The sequence below is a fragment of the Carcharodon carcharias genome, chromosome 15 (genome assembly GCF_017639515.1).
Source record: "Carcharodon carcharias isolate sCarCar2 chromosome 15, sCarCar2.pri, whole genome shotgun sequence".
Classification (NCBI taxonomy): Eukaryota; Metazoa; Chordata; class Chondrichthyes; order Lamniformes; family Lamnidae; genus Carcharodon; species Carcharodon carcharias.
Genome location: NC_054481.1, coordinates 59,241,649 through 59,262,551, shown reverse-complemented (window position 1 = coordinate 59,262,551; position 20,903 = coordinate 59,241,649). Strand labels below are relative to the sequence as shown.

The 20,903-nt window shown below is 43.1% G+C and overlaps 1 protein-coding gene across 4 annotated transcripts in view; it reads left to right on the top strand.

The window, feature by feature from the left end:
- Window positions 1-20,903, top strand: part of LOC121288094 (probable helicase with zinc finger domain) — a 471,833-nt gene that overhangs the window by 212,877 nt on the left and 238,053 nt on the right. For all 4 annotated transcript variants that reach the window (XM_041206411.1, XM_041206410.1, XM_041206412.1 and 1 more), the window contains one exon: window positions 7,231-7,414. In XM_041206411.1, coding sequence (XP_041062345.1) covers window positions 7,231-7,414 — 184 coding nt within the window. The remainder of the gene's footprint in view (window positions 1-7,230; window positions 7,415-20,903) is intronic.

The window sequence follows — 20,903 nt, the reverse complement described above, 5'->3', positions numbered from 1 at the left end:
TGCCAACGCAGTCTCGGGTTCATAGAATGTATGTCCCAACGACTGGCGGATCAAACAGCACATCCTTTCAGCTGACCGTATTCAACCAGCCTATGCTTGCAAAATTCAGAACCTACCAGGCTATATGTATGAATGTAGATGTGTGTTGGGACCCTGTGGAAGTCATGAAGCGTGGACCTCCGTGGGAATTGCCCGCTTGCTCCCCTCCTTGTTGCACGAATGTCTCTGGCTCTGAGTTAGAGTTGGAGATTTGGGACAGTTCCATGGTACTTACCTCGGTCATTACCCAGAAAATGTTAGACAGAAAAAATCTAGTCTTACATCCGGGTCACTACTCAACTGACCCCCAGTCACCCTCTGACTATCCCCAACCCTCTGACTACCCCTCCGAGCACCCGACTACCTCCCAACTCAATCCTACTATTCCCCCCAACAAAACCCCCGACCCGACCCAACTACCTCCCCTGATCCAAGTACCTCCAACCACCTGAGTACACCCCGACCCAAATATCAACCCCCCCACAACCTGACCCAACTATTTACCCGACCCGACTACCCACTCATTGACCTACTCCCCTACCCACTTAACCCCTCACCCACCTACCCCCTAATCACTTAGCCACCTCACCAACCCACACAGTCCACCCACTCCACAGACTCCACCTGTTCACTAATATTCAAACTGGACCTTTAAACTTACCATATGGAAGCTGGTACCATAAAAAGGCAGCAGGCATTGTCCTGTCTTCCCCCAACTCTGCTCTGAGTACTTCTGTGAATGCCGGGCTCTGAAGTCCCTGGTAGAAATGCATAACAGCATTGAGACAGGTGAATTTTCGAGCACAGCGGCAATGAGAGATCATTGCCGCTGCATGGAAGACCTGAGCCAATATCTAATGTTAGATGTTACTCCGTGATTGGACAGCACTTACTGAACAATCCAGAGTCCACTAAGAATTACACCAACAACAAATTTATGACTATCAGTTGGGCTCGTAATGTGGCCCACTTACGCTTGCTGGACACCACATATATTGGTTCACAGGAACCAGTCCTCTCCAGGCAAAAGGAACATGTCCAGACATTGTAGCTTTTTTGAATTAAACAGAAGTGTGGGACAATAGTTCCTGGATATTCTCCTTGGCAATGCCTCAACCAATGAGAGTCAACTTGCCAACCAATCAGCATCATTTTCTCATGCAGTTTAAATTACTGCTCCCTTTGAAATTTGGCATTCCTGCGCATGTTCCAGCGTCCCTGATGACTATGTAGTCGGAAGGTGTGTCCAAATGCAGCTTCTAGTTAACCGGATTTCGGAGCTGGAGCTGCGGAAAGACTCATTGTGGAGCATCCGTGATGCTGAGCAAGTCGTGGATAGCATGTTTAATGAAGTGGTCACACCGCAGGTGAAGATTACACAGGCAGAAAGGGAATGGGTGACCATCAGGAACAGTAAAAGATTCAGGAAGGTAGTACCGGAGTCCCTGCGGTCATCCCCCTCTCTAACAGATATACTGCTTTGGATACTGTTGAGGGGGATGGCCTCTCAATGGAAAGCAGCAACAGCCAAGTTCATGGCACCGTGGGTGGCTCTGCTGCTCAGAGGGATGGGAGGAAAACAAGTGGCGGGGCTATAGTGATAGGGGATTCAATAGTTAGGGGCACAGACGGATGCTTCTGTGGCTGAAAACGTGTATCAAGGATGGTATGTTGCCTCCCTGGTACCAGGATGTCACAGAGCGGCTGCAGGACATTCTGGGGAGGGAAGGTAAACAGCCAGTGGTCGTGGTACGCTTTGGTACCAATGACATAGGTAAACTAAGGGATGAGGACCTGCAAGCTCAGTACAGGAAGTTAGGAGATAAATTAAAATGCAGGACCTCAAATGTAGTAATCTCAGGATTACTCCCAGTTCCATGTGCTAGCGAGAGCAGGAATAAGAGGATAGACCAAATGAACATGTAGCTGGATAGATGGTGTAGCCAGGAGGGATTCAGATTCTTGAGGCATTGGGACCGGTTTTGGGAAAGGTGGGACCTGTACAAACCGGACGGGCTGCGCCCAGGCAGTGTCCTTGTGGGGGCTTTTGCTAATTCTGTTGGGGAGTATTTAAACTAGTGTGGCAGGGGGATGGGATCCCAGGAGTAGGATCAGATAGGTCAGATTCAGATCAGAAAAATGGAGGTGGAACATTAGCTAGGGACGTTGTGATGGACGTGGAGATACAGGGGAAGCAAAGTTTACAAAGTGTCCAGCAAGGGAAATTGACGGGGATAAACTATTTATACTTCAATACAAGGAGTATTACAAACAAGGTAGCTGAGTTAAGGGCACAAGTAGACACATTGCTATAACGGAGACCTGGCTATAGGAGGGACAAAACTGGCAGCTTAATATCCCTAGTTACAGAATCTTCAGACACGATAGAGTAGGAGATAAAAGAAAGGGGGGTGGGGGGGGCAGTAGCACTAATGATTAAAGAATCAATTCCAGTTGTGAGAAGGGATGATATACTAAATGGGTCAACAAATGAGGCTTTATGGATTGAGCTTAGAAATAAAAAAGGGTTAGTCACACTATTGGGAGTATGCTACAGACCCCCAAATAGTGCCAGGGAGATAGAAGAACAAATATGTAGGCAAATTTCTGCTTGTAAGAACAAGAGGGCAATAATAGTAGGAGACTTCAACTATCCTAACATCAACTGGGATTCAAACAATATAATGGGCACTGAGGGAGAAAAATTCATGCAGTGTGTCCAGGAAAATTTTTTCAACCAGTTAGTGACAAACCCAACGAGAGGAGATGCAATTCTAGACCTAGTCTTGAGGAATGAAGAAGGGCAAGTGGGTGTAGTGACAGTTGGCGACCTTTTCGGGGACAGTGATCACAATTCAGTTAGATTTAGCATTACCGTGGAAAAGGACAGAGATAAGTCATGAGTAAAAGTCTTGAACTGGGGGAAGGCAAGTTTTGCAGAAATGAGAAGGGACTTGGCTGAGGTGGACTGGACATCACTGCTGGAGGAAGCACTAAAAAGCGAGATCCTAATAGTACAAAGTAGACATGCCCCCTACAAAAATAAGAGTGGTATTATCAAATCTAGACCCCCCTGGTTGTCTAGAGGAATACAGGGGAAGATCAAACAGAAAAAGAAAGCGTATGATAGGCACAAGGAACTAAGCACTGCAGATAGCCTAGATGAATGTCGGAAGTGCAGGGACGAAGTAAAAAAGGAAGTAAGGAAATCAAAGAGAGGGCATGAAAAAAAATTAGCAAGTAAAGTTAAAGATAACCCAAAGATGTTTTACCAATAGATTATTGCGAAAAGGTTAGTTAAGGAAAAAGTGGGACCTATTAGAGATGAAGATGGAAACTTGTGTGTAGATGTACAGACTGTGGGAAGGGTTTTGAATGAATATTTTGTCTCCGTGTTTACAAAGGAAAGGGAGGATGTAGATATATTAGTTCAGGAAGAACACTGCGAGATATTGGACGGGATAGTTATAAAGAGAGAGGAAGTACTCGAAGGGTTGAAATCCTTGAAAGTCGATAAGTCACCAGGACCAGATGGATTGTTTCTGAGGCTGCTGAAGGAAGTCAGGGAAGAGATAGCAGATGCTCTGAGGATGATTTTCCAATCTTCACTAGGTACAGGGGAGGTACTGGAGGACTGGAGAAATGCAAATGTAGTTCCATTGTTTAAAAAGGGATCAAAGGAAATGCCAAACAATTATAGGCCAGTTAGTCTTACATCGGTGGTGAGCAAATTAGTAGAATCAATTCTGAGAGATAGGATTAATTGTCATGTGGAAAGGCATGGACTAGTCAGGGATGGTCAGCATGGATTTACTAAAGGAAGGTCTTGCCTCACAAATTTGATTCAATTCTTTGAGGAAATGACAAGAAGGGTTGATAGTGCAGTGGATGTTGTGTACATGGATTTTAGCAAGGCATTTGACAAGGTACCACATGGCAGATTGGTCAGGAAAGTAAAAGCCCATGGGATTCAGGGTAATGTGGCAAACTGGATAAAAGGTTGGCTTTGTAACAGGAAACAAAGGGTAATGGTCGATGGATGCCTTTGCGAATGGAAAGTTGTCTCAAGTGGTGTTCCACAGGGCTCAGTGTTGGCACCCTTGCTGTTTGTGTTATATATTAATGATTTGGATGTGAACGTGGGAAATTTGCAGATGACACAAAGTTTGGCCGAGTAGTGGATAGTGTAGAGGGTAGCCATAATCTCCAAAACGATATAGATGGGTTGGTGGAGTGGGCAGTAAAGTGGCAGATGGATTTTAACATAGAGAAGTATAAGGTCACACATTTAGGGAGGTCAGTTACAGGGATTACACAATAAATGGAAATATACTAAGAGGGGTAGATGAAGTGAGAGATCATGGTGTACAAGTACACAGGTTCCTGAAGGCAGCAGTTCAAGTAGAAAAGATTGTAAAGAAGGCATATGGAATGCTCTCCTTTATTGGCAGAGGGATAGAATATAAAAGTAAGGATATAATGTTGGAATTGTGTAAAACACTGGTGAGGCCACAGCTGGAGTATTGCGTGCAGTTCTGGTCAACACATTACAGGAAGGATATAATAGCTCTGGAGAGTGTGCAGAGAAGGTTTACAAGAATGTTGCCAGAGTTAGAAAAGTGCAGCTACGAGGAGAGACTCGATAGGTTGGGGTTATTTTCCTTAGAACAAAGAAGGCTAAGAGGTGATTTGTTTGAGGTGTACAAAATTATGAGGGGAATAGATAGAGTGGACAGGATAAAATTGTTTCCCTTGGTGGAGAATTCTAGAACAAGGGGACATAGTTTCAAGATAAGTGGCAGAAGGTGTAGGGAGGACATGAGGAAGAACTTTTTTATGCAGAGGGTAGTGGGTGTCTGGAATTCGCTGCCCAAGTTGGTGGTAGAGGCAGAAACTTTAAACTCTTTTAAAAAGTACCTGGATCTGTGCCTTAAGTGCTGTAAGCTGCAGGGCTATGGGCCAGGTGCAGGAAGGTGGGATTAGAAAGGGCACCTGGGTATCCTTAGGCTGGCATGGACAAGATAGGCCAAATGGCCTCCTTCTGTGCTGTAACTTTTCTATGGTTCTATGGAGTGCAAGACCAGAAGCTTCAACAGCATGTCTCTTTTTTCAGCAGTACTTTTTGATCTTAGTTCTAATTTTCATTTAAATTACTTTGAACCCTTGTCGAAGTCTTACAATTTAGCTTAAAGTCATTTTCAGGATTTTAATTTTCTATAAAACTGTGTTTTATGCCTCTAAAGATTGTGTTTCAGGTACTTCCTTTCAGAACAGAAATGCCTAAGATTCTTCAATCTTTGCTCATAATTTGTGACAATAGAGTCATTCTTCTTCTAATTCCCTCCAGTTCTTGAGTGTTTCTATTTTGTCTCAATGGCCAGACTGGACATACTTCCCGAGATGCAGGTGGATCAGAACCCTGTACAGTTTGCTCAGGATTTCCTCTACCTGTATCTACTGTTTTGGCCTATTTTATCAAGTTAATTGATACACTGCTGTGCATTGGTTGAACCAGTGTAACGTTGAGTCTAAGACTCGGGCCTCTTCCAACTTCATCCTTAACTATTTCAACATCATTCATGGAGCATGTGTCAATTCTATGTGCAACATCTTATATCTATCCATATTAAATTTCACTCATTGTTGCTCTGCCCAATTAAATAATCTGTCGAACTCATTTTGTAATTTCTGAGCTGCCCTTTGTGATCTAACTGCCCTTTCTAGTTTGGTACCATCTATAAATTTGACCAATTTACACTGAGTTTCTGAATCAGCCATTAATATAAATTTGAAACAAAAGTGGCATCAACATTGAACCACTTCACTCAGGACCGGCACCTCACATAAAATGACTGTAAAAAAGAAGCAGTTAAGGTGTCCATAGACTCATATATGATACAGTTTTATATACACATGTGGGTTAGGCCTGCAATGAGTGGATGCAATCAAGTTTCAGACATGAAAGGAAAGTCCGTAATGGACATAGAATGAGAGAAGTTTATAGAGTTGAAATAAGATCTTGAGAGAGGAGAGCAAGTGCATGAGAAGCATCCTGAGATGGGGAGGCAGAGAAAAGGTGACATCAAGGGCAAGAGAAGATCTCGCCGGGTGACTAAAATCAGACATACATCCAGAGACAATGAGAAAGGTTTTAAGAAGCGTACAGATGGGAGAGAAACTGTTGAAGTGGCACATGTAGAGAGAAAACAAGAGAAGGTGTAGGGCAACAAATAATTGTATTTATTTGGCACTTTATCATGTAAGCAAAAGGTCTCAAAGTAATTCATGCAGAAATAATTGGAGATGGGAAAATGCGTAGAGACGTCTTTACAGGAAAAGTGATCAATAAATGGGTTTGCTTGTGAACAGATGTTAATTACTTTTTGAAGTATATTACGTATTGCTCATGCTGAATCACAAGCAACAATTCCTTGAAAGAATGTGGTGGCCCTTTGAAACATAGAAGTCCATCATTGGTTTGTAATCTGTCATGAATTAGTGCCTTCATTGATATTAATTAATTATATCTGTTTCTGTTGGCAGGATAGGCTGAGCTTAAGGTCAAGGTGGCTAAACATTTTAATTTACCATAGGATCAATGCCGTATTGAACATCTTAAAGTGGAGTACTGGACATATACATCGGTGTTTGGTCAAAGGCATATTTCTTGAATCAGATATGGTACCAAAACTGGAGTTAATAAATGCTACAGTGAAGATGTTGCACTTAATGTATTGATTCCTGGTACACAAGCTATCTGTTTCAGTATTTTATTTGGAGCTCCAGGGCTGTGAGATATTTAATGACCTTGTTAATAAATGGTGCAAGATCCATCTGCTACTATGAATTTTATCTTTTCCAGTCAATGCATGTTTTTTGAAATGTTTGTAAGTAGGTATTGTTTTGTCTGCAGCACAGAATTACTATGCTGAGCAGTTTACTTATCAGAACAGCCAATCTAGGAAGTGAGCCCGTCCAAATTGACCATTCAAGTACCAATGACCTTTTAAATAAGTTGCAGCCTGAAATACTCCCAGTTTCTGTGCAAGTTGGTCACTGCCAAATAATTTTACTACTTTGTCTTCCTGAAGTAGCATTTTTAAGAGGGTGCTAAGCAAACCTGTTTGTTTTTGGGAGGTTATGAATCATGGGAGGATAATGATTATACTATTTAAATGTAATCTGTTTCAGGTTTTGGAAGTAGCTGAGCAAGTGGAAGAATTGCAGAGGAGATGGCCAGTGGCCTGGGGGAAGCTGGATGAAAATAGCATAGGAGTTGTGACGCCATATGCCAATCAAGCCATGCGAATCCGTGCAGAGATGCAGAAAAAGAAACTTAATGATGTCACTGTTGAACATGTCTTGAACATACAAGGTGAGTGCCCTGAATGTCTTCTCTAAAACTTGCCTGTAGGTCTGGCAGTATGGGAAGAAGTGAAAACAGATGAACTTTGGAAGCCCTTTGTCAAAACTGCTGGCATGTTGATGCCCTGATGTTCACAGATCTTCTGTATTGTCTGTTTTATTTCACATCTCTAAAATTTACAGTTTTCTTTGTATCTTAAATATCTATTTAATTAACTTTGTGCAAACAAGCCCCACTAAACTAATAATCATTGTGTATCATGAATGTGTTGATACAGTCTGGTTTAATATTTATGTTTGTTGAGGTTATATTAAAAAACCTATTTGAAGTGCTGTGAGGTGTTCATGAGAGTAAGTATCCCTCAGAAGAACCATCCCATGCAGCGTTGCCTGGTTGTGTACAAAGAATGTTCAATGTGTGATATATTGTGAACATGGGCAGTGCTTGGCACAATGGAATCATCATAAATTTACAATAACTTCAAAAAGCTTGTTTTTTCAGTGCTGAGTAGCAACTGCCTCTCGGACTGCTGTTTCGGACACATTCTGAGATCCACGCTCAGTGCCATGCGCTGCCATATGAACACACTCGACCTCTCCCTCCAGCAGCACCACCTTTTTCAAAGCTGCGCGTGCCCCCAGTTTCATTTTATTCTTCGTCTCATCCGACGCCTCAATAAGAAACTTTTTCTCTTTCTCTCAAGTGCTAAAGAATGCAAGCTCCAACAACTCATCGACACCAACACCCATCTAGGACCCTCCACCCTTGCCTGTCCCTCCGTCCCCACCCCATCTTCCAATCCCAGCCCCAGCCGTGTATTCACTATACACTCTGACCTTCCCCTCTCCGACGCTGAACGTTCAGTACTCAGCAAAGGACTTAGTTTCATACCCTTACGCCCTCATCTCAATGAATTTCGGGCTCGGCACGATGCTTCTTCCGCCATCTTCTTCTCCGGGCTCACTTCTTTGGGCATGAGTCTCCCCGTTCAACGGATCCTTTTACCCACCTCCAATATGCTCCCTCCACCTGGACCCCTCCCTCTGGATTCTTACCTTCTCTTGATCTTTTCATTGAGAACTGTTGGCGTGACATTAGTCGTCTCAATTTCTCTGCTCCTCTCACCCATTCTAATCTCTCTCCCTCTGAACTTACTTCACTCTGTTCTCTCAGGTCCAACCCCAACATTGTCATCAAACCCGCTGACAAGGGTGGTGCTGTTGTTGTCTGGCGCACTGACCTCTACCTCGCGGAGGCTGAGCGTCAACTTGCAGACACTTCCTCCTACCTCTCCCTGGACCATGATCCCACCACTGAACAGCAAGCCATTGTTTCCAGGACTGTCACTGACCTCATTTCCTCTGGAGATCTTCCTCCCACAGCTTCCAACCTGATAGTCACCCAACCTCGGATGGCCCGCTTCTACCTCCTACCCAAAATCCACAAACAGAACTGTCCCGGTAGATCGATCGTGTCAGCTTGCTCCTGCCCCACGGAACTAATTTCTCGTTATCTTGACTCCCTTTTCTCTCCCCTTGTCCAGTCCCTTCCCACCTACATCCGTGATTCCTCTGACACCTTACGTCACATTAACAATTTCCAGTTCCCTGGCCCCAACCGCTTCCTCTTCACCATGGACATCCAATCCCTCTACACCTCCATCCCCCACCAGAATGGTCTGAGGGCCCTTAGCTTCTTCCTCGAACAGAGGCCCGAACAATCCCCATCCACCACTACTCTCCTCCGTCTGGCTGAACTTGTTCCCACACTGAAAAATTTCTCCTTCAGCTTCTCTCACTTCCTCCAAATAAAAGGTGTGGCTATGGGTATCCGCATGGGCCCCAGCTATGCCTGTCTCTTTATGGGGTATGTGGAACAATCCTTGTTCCAGTCCTACTCCGGCCCCCTTCCACAACTCTTTCTCCGGTACATCGATGATTACTTCGGTGCTGCTTCATGCTCTCGTCGGGACTTGGAAAAATTTATTAATTTGCTTCCAATCTCCATCCCTCCATCATTTTCACATGGTCCATCTCTGACACTTCCCTTCCCTCCCTTGACCTCTCTGTCTCAATCTCTGGTGATAGACTGTCCACCAATATCCATTACAAGCCTACCAACTCCCACAGCTACCTCGACTACAGCTCCTCACACCCCGCTTCCTGTAAGGACTCCATCCCATTCTCTCAGTTCCTTCGCCTCCGTTGCATCTGTTCTGATGATGCTACCTTCAAAAACACTTCCTCTGAAATGTCCTCCTTCTTCCTTAACTGAGGTTTTCCACCCACGGTCGTTGACAGGGCCCTCAACAATGTCCGGCCCATCTCCCGCGCATCCGCCCTCACGCCTTCTCCTCCCTCCCAAAAACATGATAAGGTCTCCCTTGTCCTCAATTATCATCCCACCAGCCTCTGCATTCAAAGGATCATCCTCCGCCATTTCCGCCAACTCCAGCATGATGCCACCACCAAACACATCTTCCCTTCACCCCCCCTATCGGCATTCCTTAGGGATCGTTCCCTCTGGGGCACCCTGGTCCACTCCTCCATCACCCCCTACTCCTCAATCCCCACCTATGGCACCTCCCCATGCCCACACAAAAGATGCAACACCTGCCCCTTCACTTCCTCTCTCCTCACTGTCCAAAGGCCCAAACACTCCTTTCAAGTGAAGCAGCATTTCACTTGCATTTCCTCCAACTTAGTCTACTGCATTCGTTGCTCCCAATGTGGTCTCCTCTACATTGGAGAGACCAAACATAAACTGGGCGACCGCTTTGCAGGACATCTGTGGTCTGTCCACAAGAATGACCCAAATCTCCCTGTCGCTTGCCATTTTAACACTCCACCCTGCTCTCTTGCCCACATGTCTGTCCTTGGCTTGCTGCATTGTTCCAGTGAAGCCCAACGCAAACTGGAGGAACAGCACCTCATCTTCTGACTAGGCACTTTACAGCCTTCCGGACTGAATATTGAATTCAACAACTTTAGATCTTGAACTCCCTCCTCCTTCCCCACCCCTTTCTGTTTCTTCCCCCTTCCTTTTGTTTTTTTCCAATAATTTATATAGATTTTTCTTTTCCCACCTATTTCCATTATTTTTAAATCTTGTATGCCCCCCCACCCCCACTAGGGCTATACCTTGAGTGCCCTACCATCCATTCTTAATTAGCACATTCGTTTAGATAATATCACCAACTTCAACACCTCTGTGTTCTTTTGTCTGTGACATATTTTGATTATCTGCTCCTATCACTGCTTGCTTGTCCCTACAACCACACCACACCACCACCCCCCCAAACTTAAACCGGCTTATATTTCACCCCTCTCCTTGGATTCACCCCGCTGAAGGGTCATGAGGACTCGAAATGTCAACTCTTTTCTTCTCAGCCGATGCTGCCAGACCTGCTGAGTTTTTCCAGGTAATTCTGTTTTTGTTTTGGATTTCCAGCATCTGCAGTTTTTTATTTTTATGCCTTTAAATGTTAGTCACAAATTAGAGAATGTAGTAAAACCCAAGTTCACAAGCTCTGATTCCATGTACATGGAGTTCCTTCTCTCTGCTGAGAATAAATTGGACTGAGGCCTGGTTGCTCTTCTGTAAGGAGGCAGGGGAAAACTTTAATGTATCACCTCAAGGCTCTCATTCCTTCTAAACAACTGTTTATTGGCAGTATAATGTAAGACGTCTGGGAGTAGCTGCCTATTGGTTCTGTGAGGAATGGAAATTGTGGAGCCGTTTTTGTAAGTTTGAAAAAAATACTGTTGCATTTTCTCCTTTTTTGAAGGTGCTGGCATTGAGCTTCTTGAGCTTTTGTCACCTATGGTACTTGTAACAGCCATTCTTCATGCATGAACCTAGGCAGTAAGCATGCGTAACTTATTCCGATGGAAGTATCACATCCAAGCCTAAATGTGTGTCTCAGTTTCTCACTGGTATACACACATATATATGTAATTTCCAACAAGTCACTGGTATTGATCAAAAGTTGAAATAGGCAGGAAAGTGGAGTTGTGAATGATGTGGTCAGACTGGGTATAATGGAACCTTCATGTAGTTGAACTATGCAAACTTTACCAAATGAGCCATTAAGTGAGCTGGAAAAGACATTAATCTGTGAAAATGAATGGGCTATGATTTTCTACTTTGTGACACTGGACACAAGTTGAAAGACAAAATTGTATCTGTTGATGCTTTTAACAAAATATGTTGTAAAAGTCCTAAAATACTGCTGACAATTTGCAAGAAAGCTGCCACTCCTGATTTTGTTTAGTCTACTACTTGTACTGTAAAAGAAATGCTGAATCAATTATAAAGTAATTGCCCTTCAAGGTTATGATAGGTTAATGAGCATTTGTATTGGCCTGAAGCTAATTGCTGGCTATTGATGCATTCCAGACCTATAATGAGGTTTATTAAATTGTCAGTTACAAGCAGTTGGATTCAGTATGGTAATTACAAGCCTTTGTATCTTTTGATTTTGACAACCTGAGATCTGTTTTCATTCAAATACCTTAAGTCCAGGTAACTTTACAGAATCGTGCAAATTCCTGGAACTTACTTGCACTATTATGTAAACCATCAATATTGTTTGTATCTTTGCCAAATCAAACATCAGAAAGTGGTGGAATCTGTCACAACACAGTCATTGTATGATGACTTCAGGTTGAATGATTTGATTACTCTAATGTTGATGTAATGGCCAGGGTAAGCACCAAGAAAGTTAAAGCTGTGTTGTGTTAAAATAAATACAATGATGATCTGTAGATGTTGAGAATGACTCATCCCATGAGTGTTTAGGTTAATGTGTCCCAACTTGGAATGATGTCAGAGAGATGAACCAAATCCAGGAGGGAACTCCTGAGATCCTACCTTCATTTCTGATTGCACAAATTACTGCCAAGCTTGACTTCACCAAGTATTTGCAGCTTTTAAGCAGATTTTTTGAGATATCCCACATGTGCATTCTGGTGGGCAGGATTGGTTAGTTAGTGTGATGTGTAGCACAGTTATTTCCTAATAAGTGCATGCATATCTGATCAGCACTGACTGTCAGATGTGACATTTTACTTTAACCCTGATGCATTATCATTCTCCCCTATTTTTTACCCCAACAGTATGGATGCTCTGCAACCAGTTGCTAGAAGCAGGTTATACAGAGGCAATTGTTCTCCACCCACTGCTTCCACCTCCCCCAACTCTGGTTACTACCTTATAGGACAATATTGGAAAGGCTGTGAGTTTGCTATTTGGTTAGGCATAATGTTGAAACCAAGTTTACACTATTGTGCAGAATGTTGGTTTGCTTAATGACAACATTAAATGCAAGAATTGAACATCAGTGCATCAAACTACTGGTTTCAAAGCATACGATAAAACCCTCTTCTGTGGTATTGATCTGTTTTTCTTCATCTTTAGAAATAAGCCCTACTCATCCACACTGGAAGAAATATCAACATTTACTATCCTCAAAAATACTGTCTGAACTAAGGCTTAGGTTTAAAAAAAAATATGTTGTGTTACTCACGCTTCATATTTAAAAAAAGACTTGCCTTATATGCACCACATTATTACATTAGATCTCCTTTTGTAGATCTCATGGTGAGTTTAACATTCTGAACTGGCTGATACATCATCCTGGTGAGCATTGGACAAAGAGATTCTGAGATCAGGGAACATAAGGGATAGTACAGGCCCCTATCAGTATTAAATGTGTAGATTGGGAAACTGAGAGGGTGTCTAGTGGTAGGTGGTGATGGGTGAAAGAGCCTTTGTGAGGCAGGTCTAGCTTGACATTGGAGGGTGATTGGAGTCTGGCAATATTAGGTAGTTGATGGGGTCAGATATAAACATTAAAAAAAATTAATAATCTATTGGGATAGAGGTGTCCAGGGGATATTCAACCAGTTTTTGGCCTTTTTTAATGTATCATCTACTCATCTCACTGTATTTCAATCTGTGACCTGCCTTCTCTGGTCCATTTAAAGACTTAGTACACTGTTGGCCCATCACATTTACTGCTTTCCCTGTTGTAGGATGGTTCCTGTCTTTATTTTCCTGCTTTGGTGCTGTGATTGACATGGGCAGTAGAAGAAAGCTAATAACATAAATGCATCTTCTGGCAGTGTTTAAGTCACTTGGAAAATAAACTGAAATTCTCTTCAACCTTTCCACTGAGATAGCTAATACATTCTCTGTGAATAATCTTTGATTACTTTCTAACAATCAAAAAACTAACCTTGTTAAGCACAGGTGTTGACTAAGTAAACAGTTCATAACAGAAAATGCATATTAGTTAATGTTTCATATCTCAGATCTGCATGAAATAAAGCTTGGAGAGCTCATCTCCACTTTGTGTCCATGAATACATTTATGTGAAAGATGATTGACATGTTGTCTTTGAGTAATGTGTTTACATGTCTCTTTGTTATTTGGACCATTGCTCAAATGCATCTGAGGTCAGCCATTGCCCATTTTTGCTTATGCACCAGTGGGATCCTGTTTCAATAATATTGAGTGGGTACTGCAATTTTGGAGGTGCCACATTTTTAGTGAGATGGTAAACTGAAAGTCCTGCCTGACTGTTCAATAATGAAGGCTTGCATGATGATAGCTTGAGGGGCTGAATGGTCAATTCCATTTCCTATGTAAAGAGTGTTGCATCTGCTGTTGTGTGAATTATAGTTTTGTGTGTTATTAAAACAATAATTTGTAACAGCCGAATTATTGGTTAACAATGAGGTGGTTTGGCAACAATGCCCTTTTGAATCATTTGCATTTTAGATTGAGTCACTGAGGGAGATATCTAATTAACAGCAGGGCCATGACCTGTAACATGGCAATTTTTATCTGCAGTTCATAGATATTCTGATCACAGATCTTGTCAAAAATCAGTAGCATGTATATTGAGATTTGACTGTACACCATGATTAGCATTCTACATCAGTGCTTTTAATCTAGGATTCCCACTTGCATGCTGCTGGTTTTTTCTATTTTGAATAACCATAGAATTTACACTTCGCCAGGATGTGGATTTTTGCCCCAATTCTTGAGCAAATTTTTAAATTATTACCAGTTATAAAAAAAGTGGAAACTCAGCATGTTGTGCTGTGCTGAATAAATTGGTTGCTTGCAAAGTATGAAAGGGAAGCTCTTGCGCATCATGGGACTGTAATGGAATTAAATGTTGCTAATCCCCTGAAGTCATCTTGGAGTAGCCATTCAAAAATTAGAATTGACTTCATCTGTTATGGTTTGAAGTTAGATTTTTAGTTGCAAGGAGGGGAAATGGAAGATATTCCTCTCTGATTTAAAGGTAAAAGTTGTTGGAGATCTGGATTTGCTGAGGAAACATTAGTTTAACATAATTGTGTGACATAGTGTAATTGGCAACTTGGGTGGAAGGCTTAATGCAATTGTCCAGTCTGGTTTCTCTTTCATATCTTAACATGTTGATGTATACATTTCTCAGTTCACTCAAGAATTTAGTCTTGTGTTATGCCTTTCCTGTGACAAGTAATCAAAGGTGAATTGCAGGAAACAAAGGACACAATCCTGGAAATGGGAGACAAGTAGCAGAGGTGATTGAGGGCACAATAAAATCAGTAAATACTCCAGGGCCATGGTGGATGAAGAAAGACAGTCATACAGTCTGTCAGAGACAGAAGAGTAAAGTGTGAAACAAAAACAAACAATGCTGGAAAAACCCAGCAGGCCTAACAGCATCTGTGGAGAGAAAGACAGAGTTAACGTTTTGAGTCCGTATCTTGGCGTCAAATTTTGTTTGATAAAGCTCCTGTGAAGCACCTTTGGATGTTTTACAACCTTAAAGGTACTATGTAAATGCAAATTGTAGTTTAGGCCTGAAAATATATGCACTAGTGCATTTTTTGTCATTGCTTTTCCCATCCTTATTGGCAAGACTTTGCCTCCACAGTTGCTTTTCTCCTTCTCCCAGCTGCTAAGCTAATGTCAGGAGCTGATTGATAGAAGCACACCTCAGAAACCCGTTCCATATCTTGTTCTGACATTGGGCTTACATAGTTCAAATCAAATCCAGAAATGTTGAAGGACATTAGTGATGTAGGTGCAAGCTGGCCATTATTTTGGACGAGAGGGCAGAGGGACAAGTTTACAAACTTCAAATTAGCCTTAGGATTGGAAGAAATTTCCTCCTATAACATAGTGTGTGCATGGAACAGAATCTCCAAAAGGGCAGTTGATGTTGTGTGTGCCACTGCTTTCTGTATAGTGACTATTGATCTTAAGAGCTCACATTAATTGACCATTGAATAAATACAGCTCTTGGATTACTTTGCTGTGAGATCACCTCTACTGATTGCACGAGGTGTTTTTATTGAAGTTGCAGGACTGATTTCAGGAGAGGATTGCTTTATTAGCTTTTTGGTACCGTGTCATACCAAAGTGCACTTCTGCAACATTTTACAGAACCTATGCAAAATGTCTCAGTGGTGCTGAAAAAATATAATGTGGCCTATTTATATTTCCAAGGGCAGCCAATGTCCAAAGAACAGCATTTGCCTTTGGCTGCAGCTTTATGTATCAGAAACACCTTTATAAATTTATTATACCAGAATCTGTGTAGTTTCCTCTATTTATAGACTTTGCCGGACCTGAGACCCTCTATATTGATAAAACCAAATTACTGCGAATGCTGGAAATCTGGAACAAAAACAAAAAATGCTGCAAAAACTCAGCAGGTCTAGCAGCATCTGTGGAGAGAGAAACAGAGTTAATGTTTTGAGTCCGTAAGATCCTTCTTCAGAGCTGGAGAAGCTCTGTTTCTCTCTCCACAGATGCTGCTAGACCTACTGAGTTTTTCCAGCATTTTCTTTTTTTTTTGTTTCAGATCTCTTATATTGCCTGTTTTTGTTTCTGATTATTATTGTTTGTTTTGTGTGGACAGTGTGCACATTTATGTATTTGTTTCAACAAACCCCTTGATTTTAAAAATTTGGTCCAAGTCCACAGTGCTTTTGTAGCAATTATACACCTATTCTGTTTTCCTAGGTCTTGATCATAGTTTATTTGATAATTTGATTAAGCTTTAAACTGCTTTCAGCCAACTGTTGGTAAATCCAGGAAAACATTCATCATTCAGTTATTAAACTTAATATTAGTTTGGGAATTTTCAGCTCTTCTGGCACAAACTAATAATATGTAAAGATAATAAATGGATTCCAGTGATTTACATATTACGGAAAATGGTGGGGTGAATGGTAAGACGTTTTATTCAGATTAAATTCATCAGTTGAAAACCAGTGTAACTACACTCTATAGTCTGTGACAATATGATGAAAAGACAGTTATGCCAGATGTTCTGTGCTGCTGAATATCTAATGAGAATTTCAGGTGCTGAGTGGCTTGCTGTTATTTTCCAAGTTTTCATTCTTTTTCAAATGATGAACCACCCAGGAGCTTTTTTCTTGAAGCCATAGTTTCATTCTAAAATGTGAATTTGGTATAGATGTAGTCAGACATTACACTTCATTCTGTTTATCAAATGATTGGCATGTTTTGGGGCCATTATATTAGATATTTGCTTGAGTTAATCATCACCAACTACAACCCTGTGAATAATGGACTAGATAAACATTTTTATAGAATCAAGTCACAGGCTTGGAACTGAAGTGTTTTTATTCTTATTGAATAAATGAACGCACAGCAACAAGTGAGATTTATGTCTCCCTGCACTCCTCGTTTTATAAGACAACAAACATAACTTGTCCCTTCAAACAGAGAACATTTACTGTAATATTCTCTGGCAATACCATCCTGGTTTAGCTGGCCAAGGCTTGTAAGATGTGACAGCTGTTTTGGCTATGCCAGTTACAAACTTGAGAGGCCCTCTCTCACTGATTCCAGATTGTCAATATAAATCTCGAGGAAGAATTCTCTGCCAATTCTGAATCAATTACAGGGAACGCCACCCAGTCGCACTCCATCTTCTTCTCATTGTTCTCAACAACAATTGTCACTCAAAGTTACTACTGTACCTGTAGTCGGAGCCAACCCTTTAAGTGGTGCACAAGGGCCTTCTTGTTATCTTCTAGCTAAAACAGCTTGAATTAAAGAACATCTTAAGTGGCAAGGCACTTCTGACAACGTTACAAAATATTTGGAGCTGGAAATTTGTTTGGCCCGATTTTTGGATGCAGGGGCCATGATTCCCGACCTGTCTGCACACGTTGGAAATAAGGTAGGCAGCACGTAAGATTTGTATACCGACCTCATTTCCTCAATTGAAGCATTTGCACCGGCAGCCTGTTCCCTGGACTTCATTGTGCGGCCAGTATTCATACACACCATAGGGGGCTGAGTAGCATTGTGAAGAAACTGCGTGTTACATGCAGCCTTTCCTTTTTAAAGGTGAAGTCCTTATGAAAGCGAGGTTACTGCAATGCATTTTGGCACTGAGGGAGAAGGAGAATGGCACACCCGGTGAAGGAAAGGCCTCCCTACTTTAGTAACACCACCTTGGGGACATCAGTCAGAGATTGGGAGGAGGCCACATTTGTGCTGGGGGGAAGGAAGCATCAATAAAGAGTTTCTGCAGGGAATGGGAGCAAATAGTTGATCGTTGTGTGATTCCTAGAACCTGGCAGCAGTCTCAGCCAAAGTTTAATGACCTTACTTGAGTGGTCAAGATGAGTGAATGTAGCTGCATGTCACATCTCACACCACCCACTTCCCACATTGCTCAATGCATCACGCCCCCATCACTCACCCAGAGGAACTCCCAGACTCACCCCTGACATATACTGCACCTCACTTGCAATCAGGCCAGCCATGCATGCAACTCTACCCACTTCCCCAAATCTGCAGCTATTCAGCTAAGGCAGGCACATCATCCAACCACAGTGACAAACAGACTCTGACATTCTGCCTTCTCTTTTGCAGAAGGAGGTCACCCACAACAGAAGGGAATACAAATAGAACCAACAATGAACCAGTACACCTGCATCCTGTTAGCAGTTTCAAGGAGATGCTGCATAGGATTATGGGCATCAATGCTATTTCCTGCGGCACCTGGTGCTGCCAGGCCATCCAGAATGATGGTAAATTGTCACCTTATGCACCATCTCAACTCACTCCTCATCCTGAAAGGTGCCATGAAATGGAAACTGCAAATGGACTGAACTTGGACTTCCTGCTTTCCTCTCTACCTACTCTTTCATCACTCCTAACCCCCGCTAATGCTTTTGTGCTTTCAGATAGTCAAGAACTGCCAGCTGCTCAGCCATTGTACCCTCAAGCAGAAGGGCAAGAAAAAGGGGAGACCTCTTAGGGAGAAGCACTATGACTTGACCTTACACTCACAATTGCAGCCACTAACTCAGATACAGGATTGCAGGTACTTTAGAAGCTAGTAAAGTCAGGATCTGCATGCGGTGAATCACCAGGCAGGAGTGAGCTTTGGTCAGGCTAGAGGGATGGGTCAGCTGGTATGCAAACCTCCCGAAGTGCGAGATCACAGACCAGTTCTGCCACGGGGGCTCAGATGAGGAAAATGCTGATGATGATGCACACCAAAATGCTTGGAACATTGGCAGGCCAGCCAGGTAGCCTCCAGTCACTGGCTAGGAGCATGGAGTAGTCTGGCTCCACCATGACACAGGGCATTAAGCAGAGCTTAGAGCCCATCCTTTCCACTGTGGAAATGGTGGTGAGCTCTATGCCAGCAATGCCAGATCGACCCATGATGGAGCATCTGCATGCCGCTGTCTCAACTTTCACTACAGCACAGATGGAGGCCTCCCAATATTTTGGCGCTGCCTTGGAAGTTCAGACAGAGGTCATGAAATCCCTGGCTATTGGTATGCAGGCCCAGACTGCTGCCATCCAGTGGATGCAATCTCAGTGCTCAAAGGCTCTCTTGTCAGTCCAGCAATCAATGCTCCAGCAAATTGAGGATTGCTGAATGCTGTCCCATGGGAGTGACAGCGGGAGATGGGAGCAAGAATCTGCTGTCCTTTTTCAAGATGACACCATTTGTGCTCACACCACCATCACTCTGCCACTGCCCTTGCTGACCCAGGCAACCCAGACTGCTGCCACATTTGTTGAGATGGTGCAGCCCCAAGTAGGGCCCTCAAGGCCCAGGGCTACTTCAGAGTATCCTGCAAGATCATCTACAGTTGCTCCAGTGAAAGTCGGCAGCCTTCTGCCAGCTGTGCTGCAGCCACTAGGAGTGCTAAAACAGCCAAAGGCGCCTGCAAAACGGGCACTAAAGGGATTCACAAGGATGATTCGTTCTTTTGTTTGTATTATTGATGTACTTCTGGATTAATTTATTCAGTGAGGGTTTTTGCTGTTGGTCTTTATTGAATGATACTGACCAAAGGGATTTTGTAATGGGAAGTCTGAAATGACTGCACTGTTAGGGAATGGTCGATCCATGTTGTGGGTGGGAAGGTCATTTTAACAGAAGCAAAGCCTCATAGTGCTGTTGCTCTCACTCCATCCATTTGCACCTTCCTGTTCCCTCACCTTCCAAGGGTGGTGGCCTCTCAGGAGGTAGTGGCTGTGCCCTCTTAATTGCAAGGTTTTGGAGGGTGCAGCATATCACACGTCGTGGACCCTGCACCCCCCACCTCCTCCCCCACCCACCACCCCCCTCCAGGTATGTACTGCAGAGATAAACCCACTCCTAATGCACCCGCCCCCCCCCCCCCCACCACCACCACCCGCCGCTCCTCTCCATGATCTCTGAATAATCTAAGCAGCACAACCTTTGTTTTGGGGGAGCAATGGCTCACTTCATAGTGTTGCAGGCAGCTCCATGGTTTTCATTGATGTCCTCTGGCCTCATGGGTTGGGATGACTGATGTGGGTCATGAGTCATATGTTCAGGGGTCATCCTTGTTGCTCATCAGCCATTGTGTGGTGTGCCTTGCAAGCCCGAAGATGGTTGACATTGCTGTTTGTCACAGGATAAAAATATGGGTGCTGGCAAGATAGTGGACATTCATTGAGATGACCATCTTGGTCTGGTTGTGCACCAACAGCACATTGTGGCATTGCTTCCTGTTAACATGGCGAGGGGTCTACATCTTTGGGCAGCCCAATACCCTGGCGAACCAACCTGGTGTTCCCTCCTTAAGGAGAAAAGGCTGGTCCTCTCTCCTTCTGTACAGTCCTTTTGTCACCTTGCTGATGCTTCTGTGCATGGTGATCTGTGAAACTCTGCCAATATTACCTGCTCCTGCCTTGAAGGATTCCATTCAGTACAATGTAAGGGTGGTGGTAATCCTCATAGCTGCTGGGAGGCCAGTCATTGCCCTGGTTTGAGGCTCCAGGTTGTCTTGCTTTGTCAACCTTTGTGAAGCATAGCCTGGCTCATTACAACATAAAAGTGGTGCTCCTGGATAATTTTTATGGCTATGGCCTCTGTACCAAGCCCCCCTCCTTGTCTTTTGTCACAAGTGGCTCTGTTCTATTCCTTTATATGTTCTGCTCATGTTGCAGAGCAAGCGAC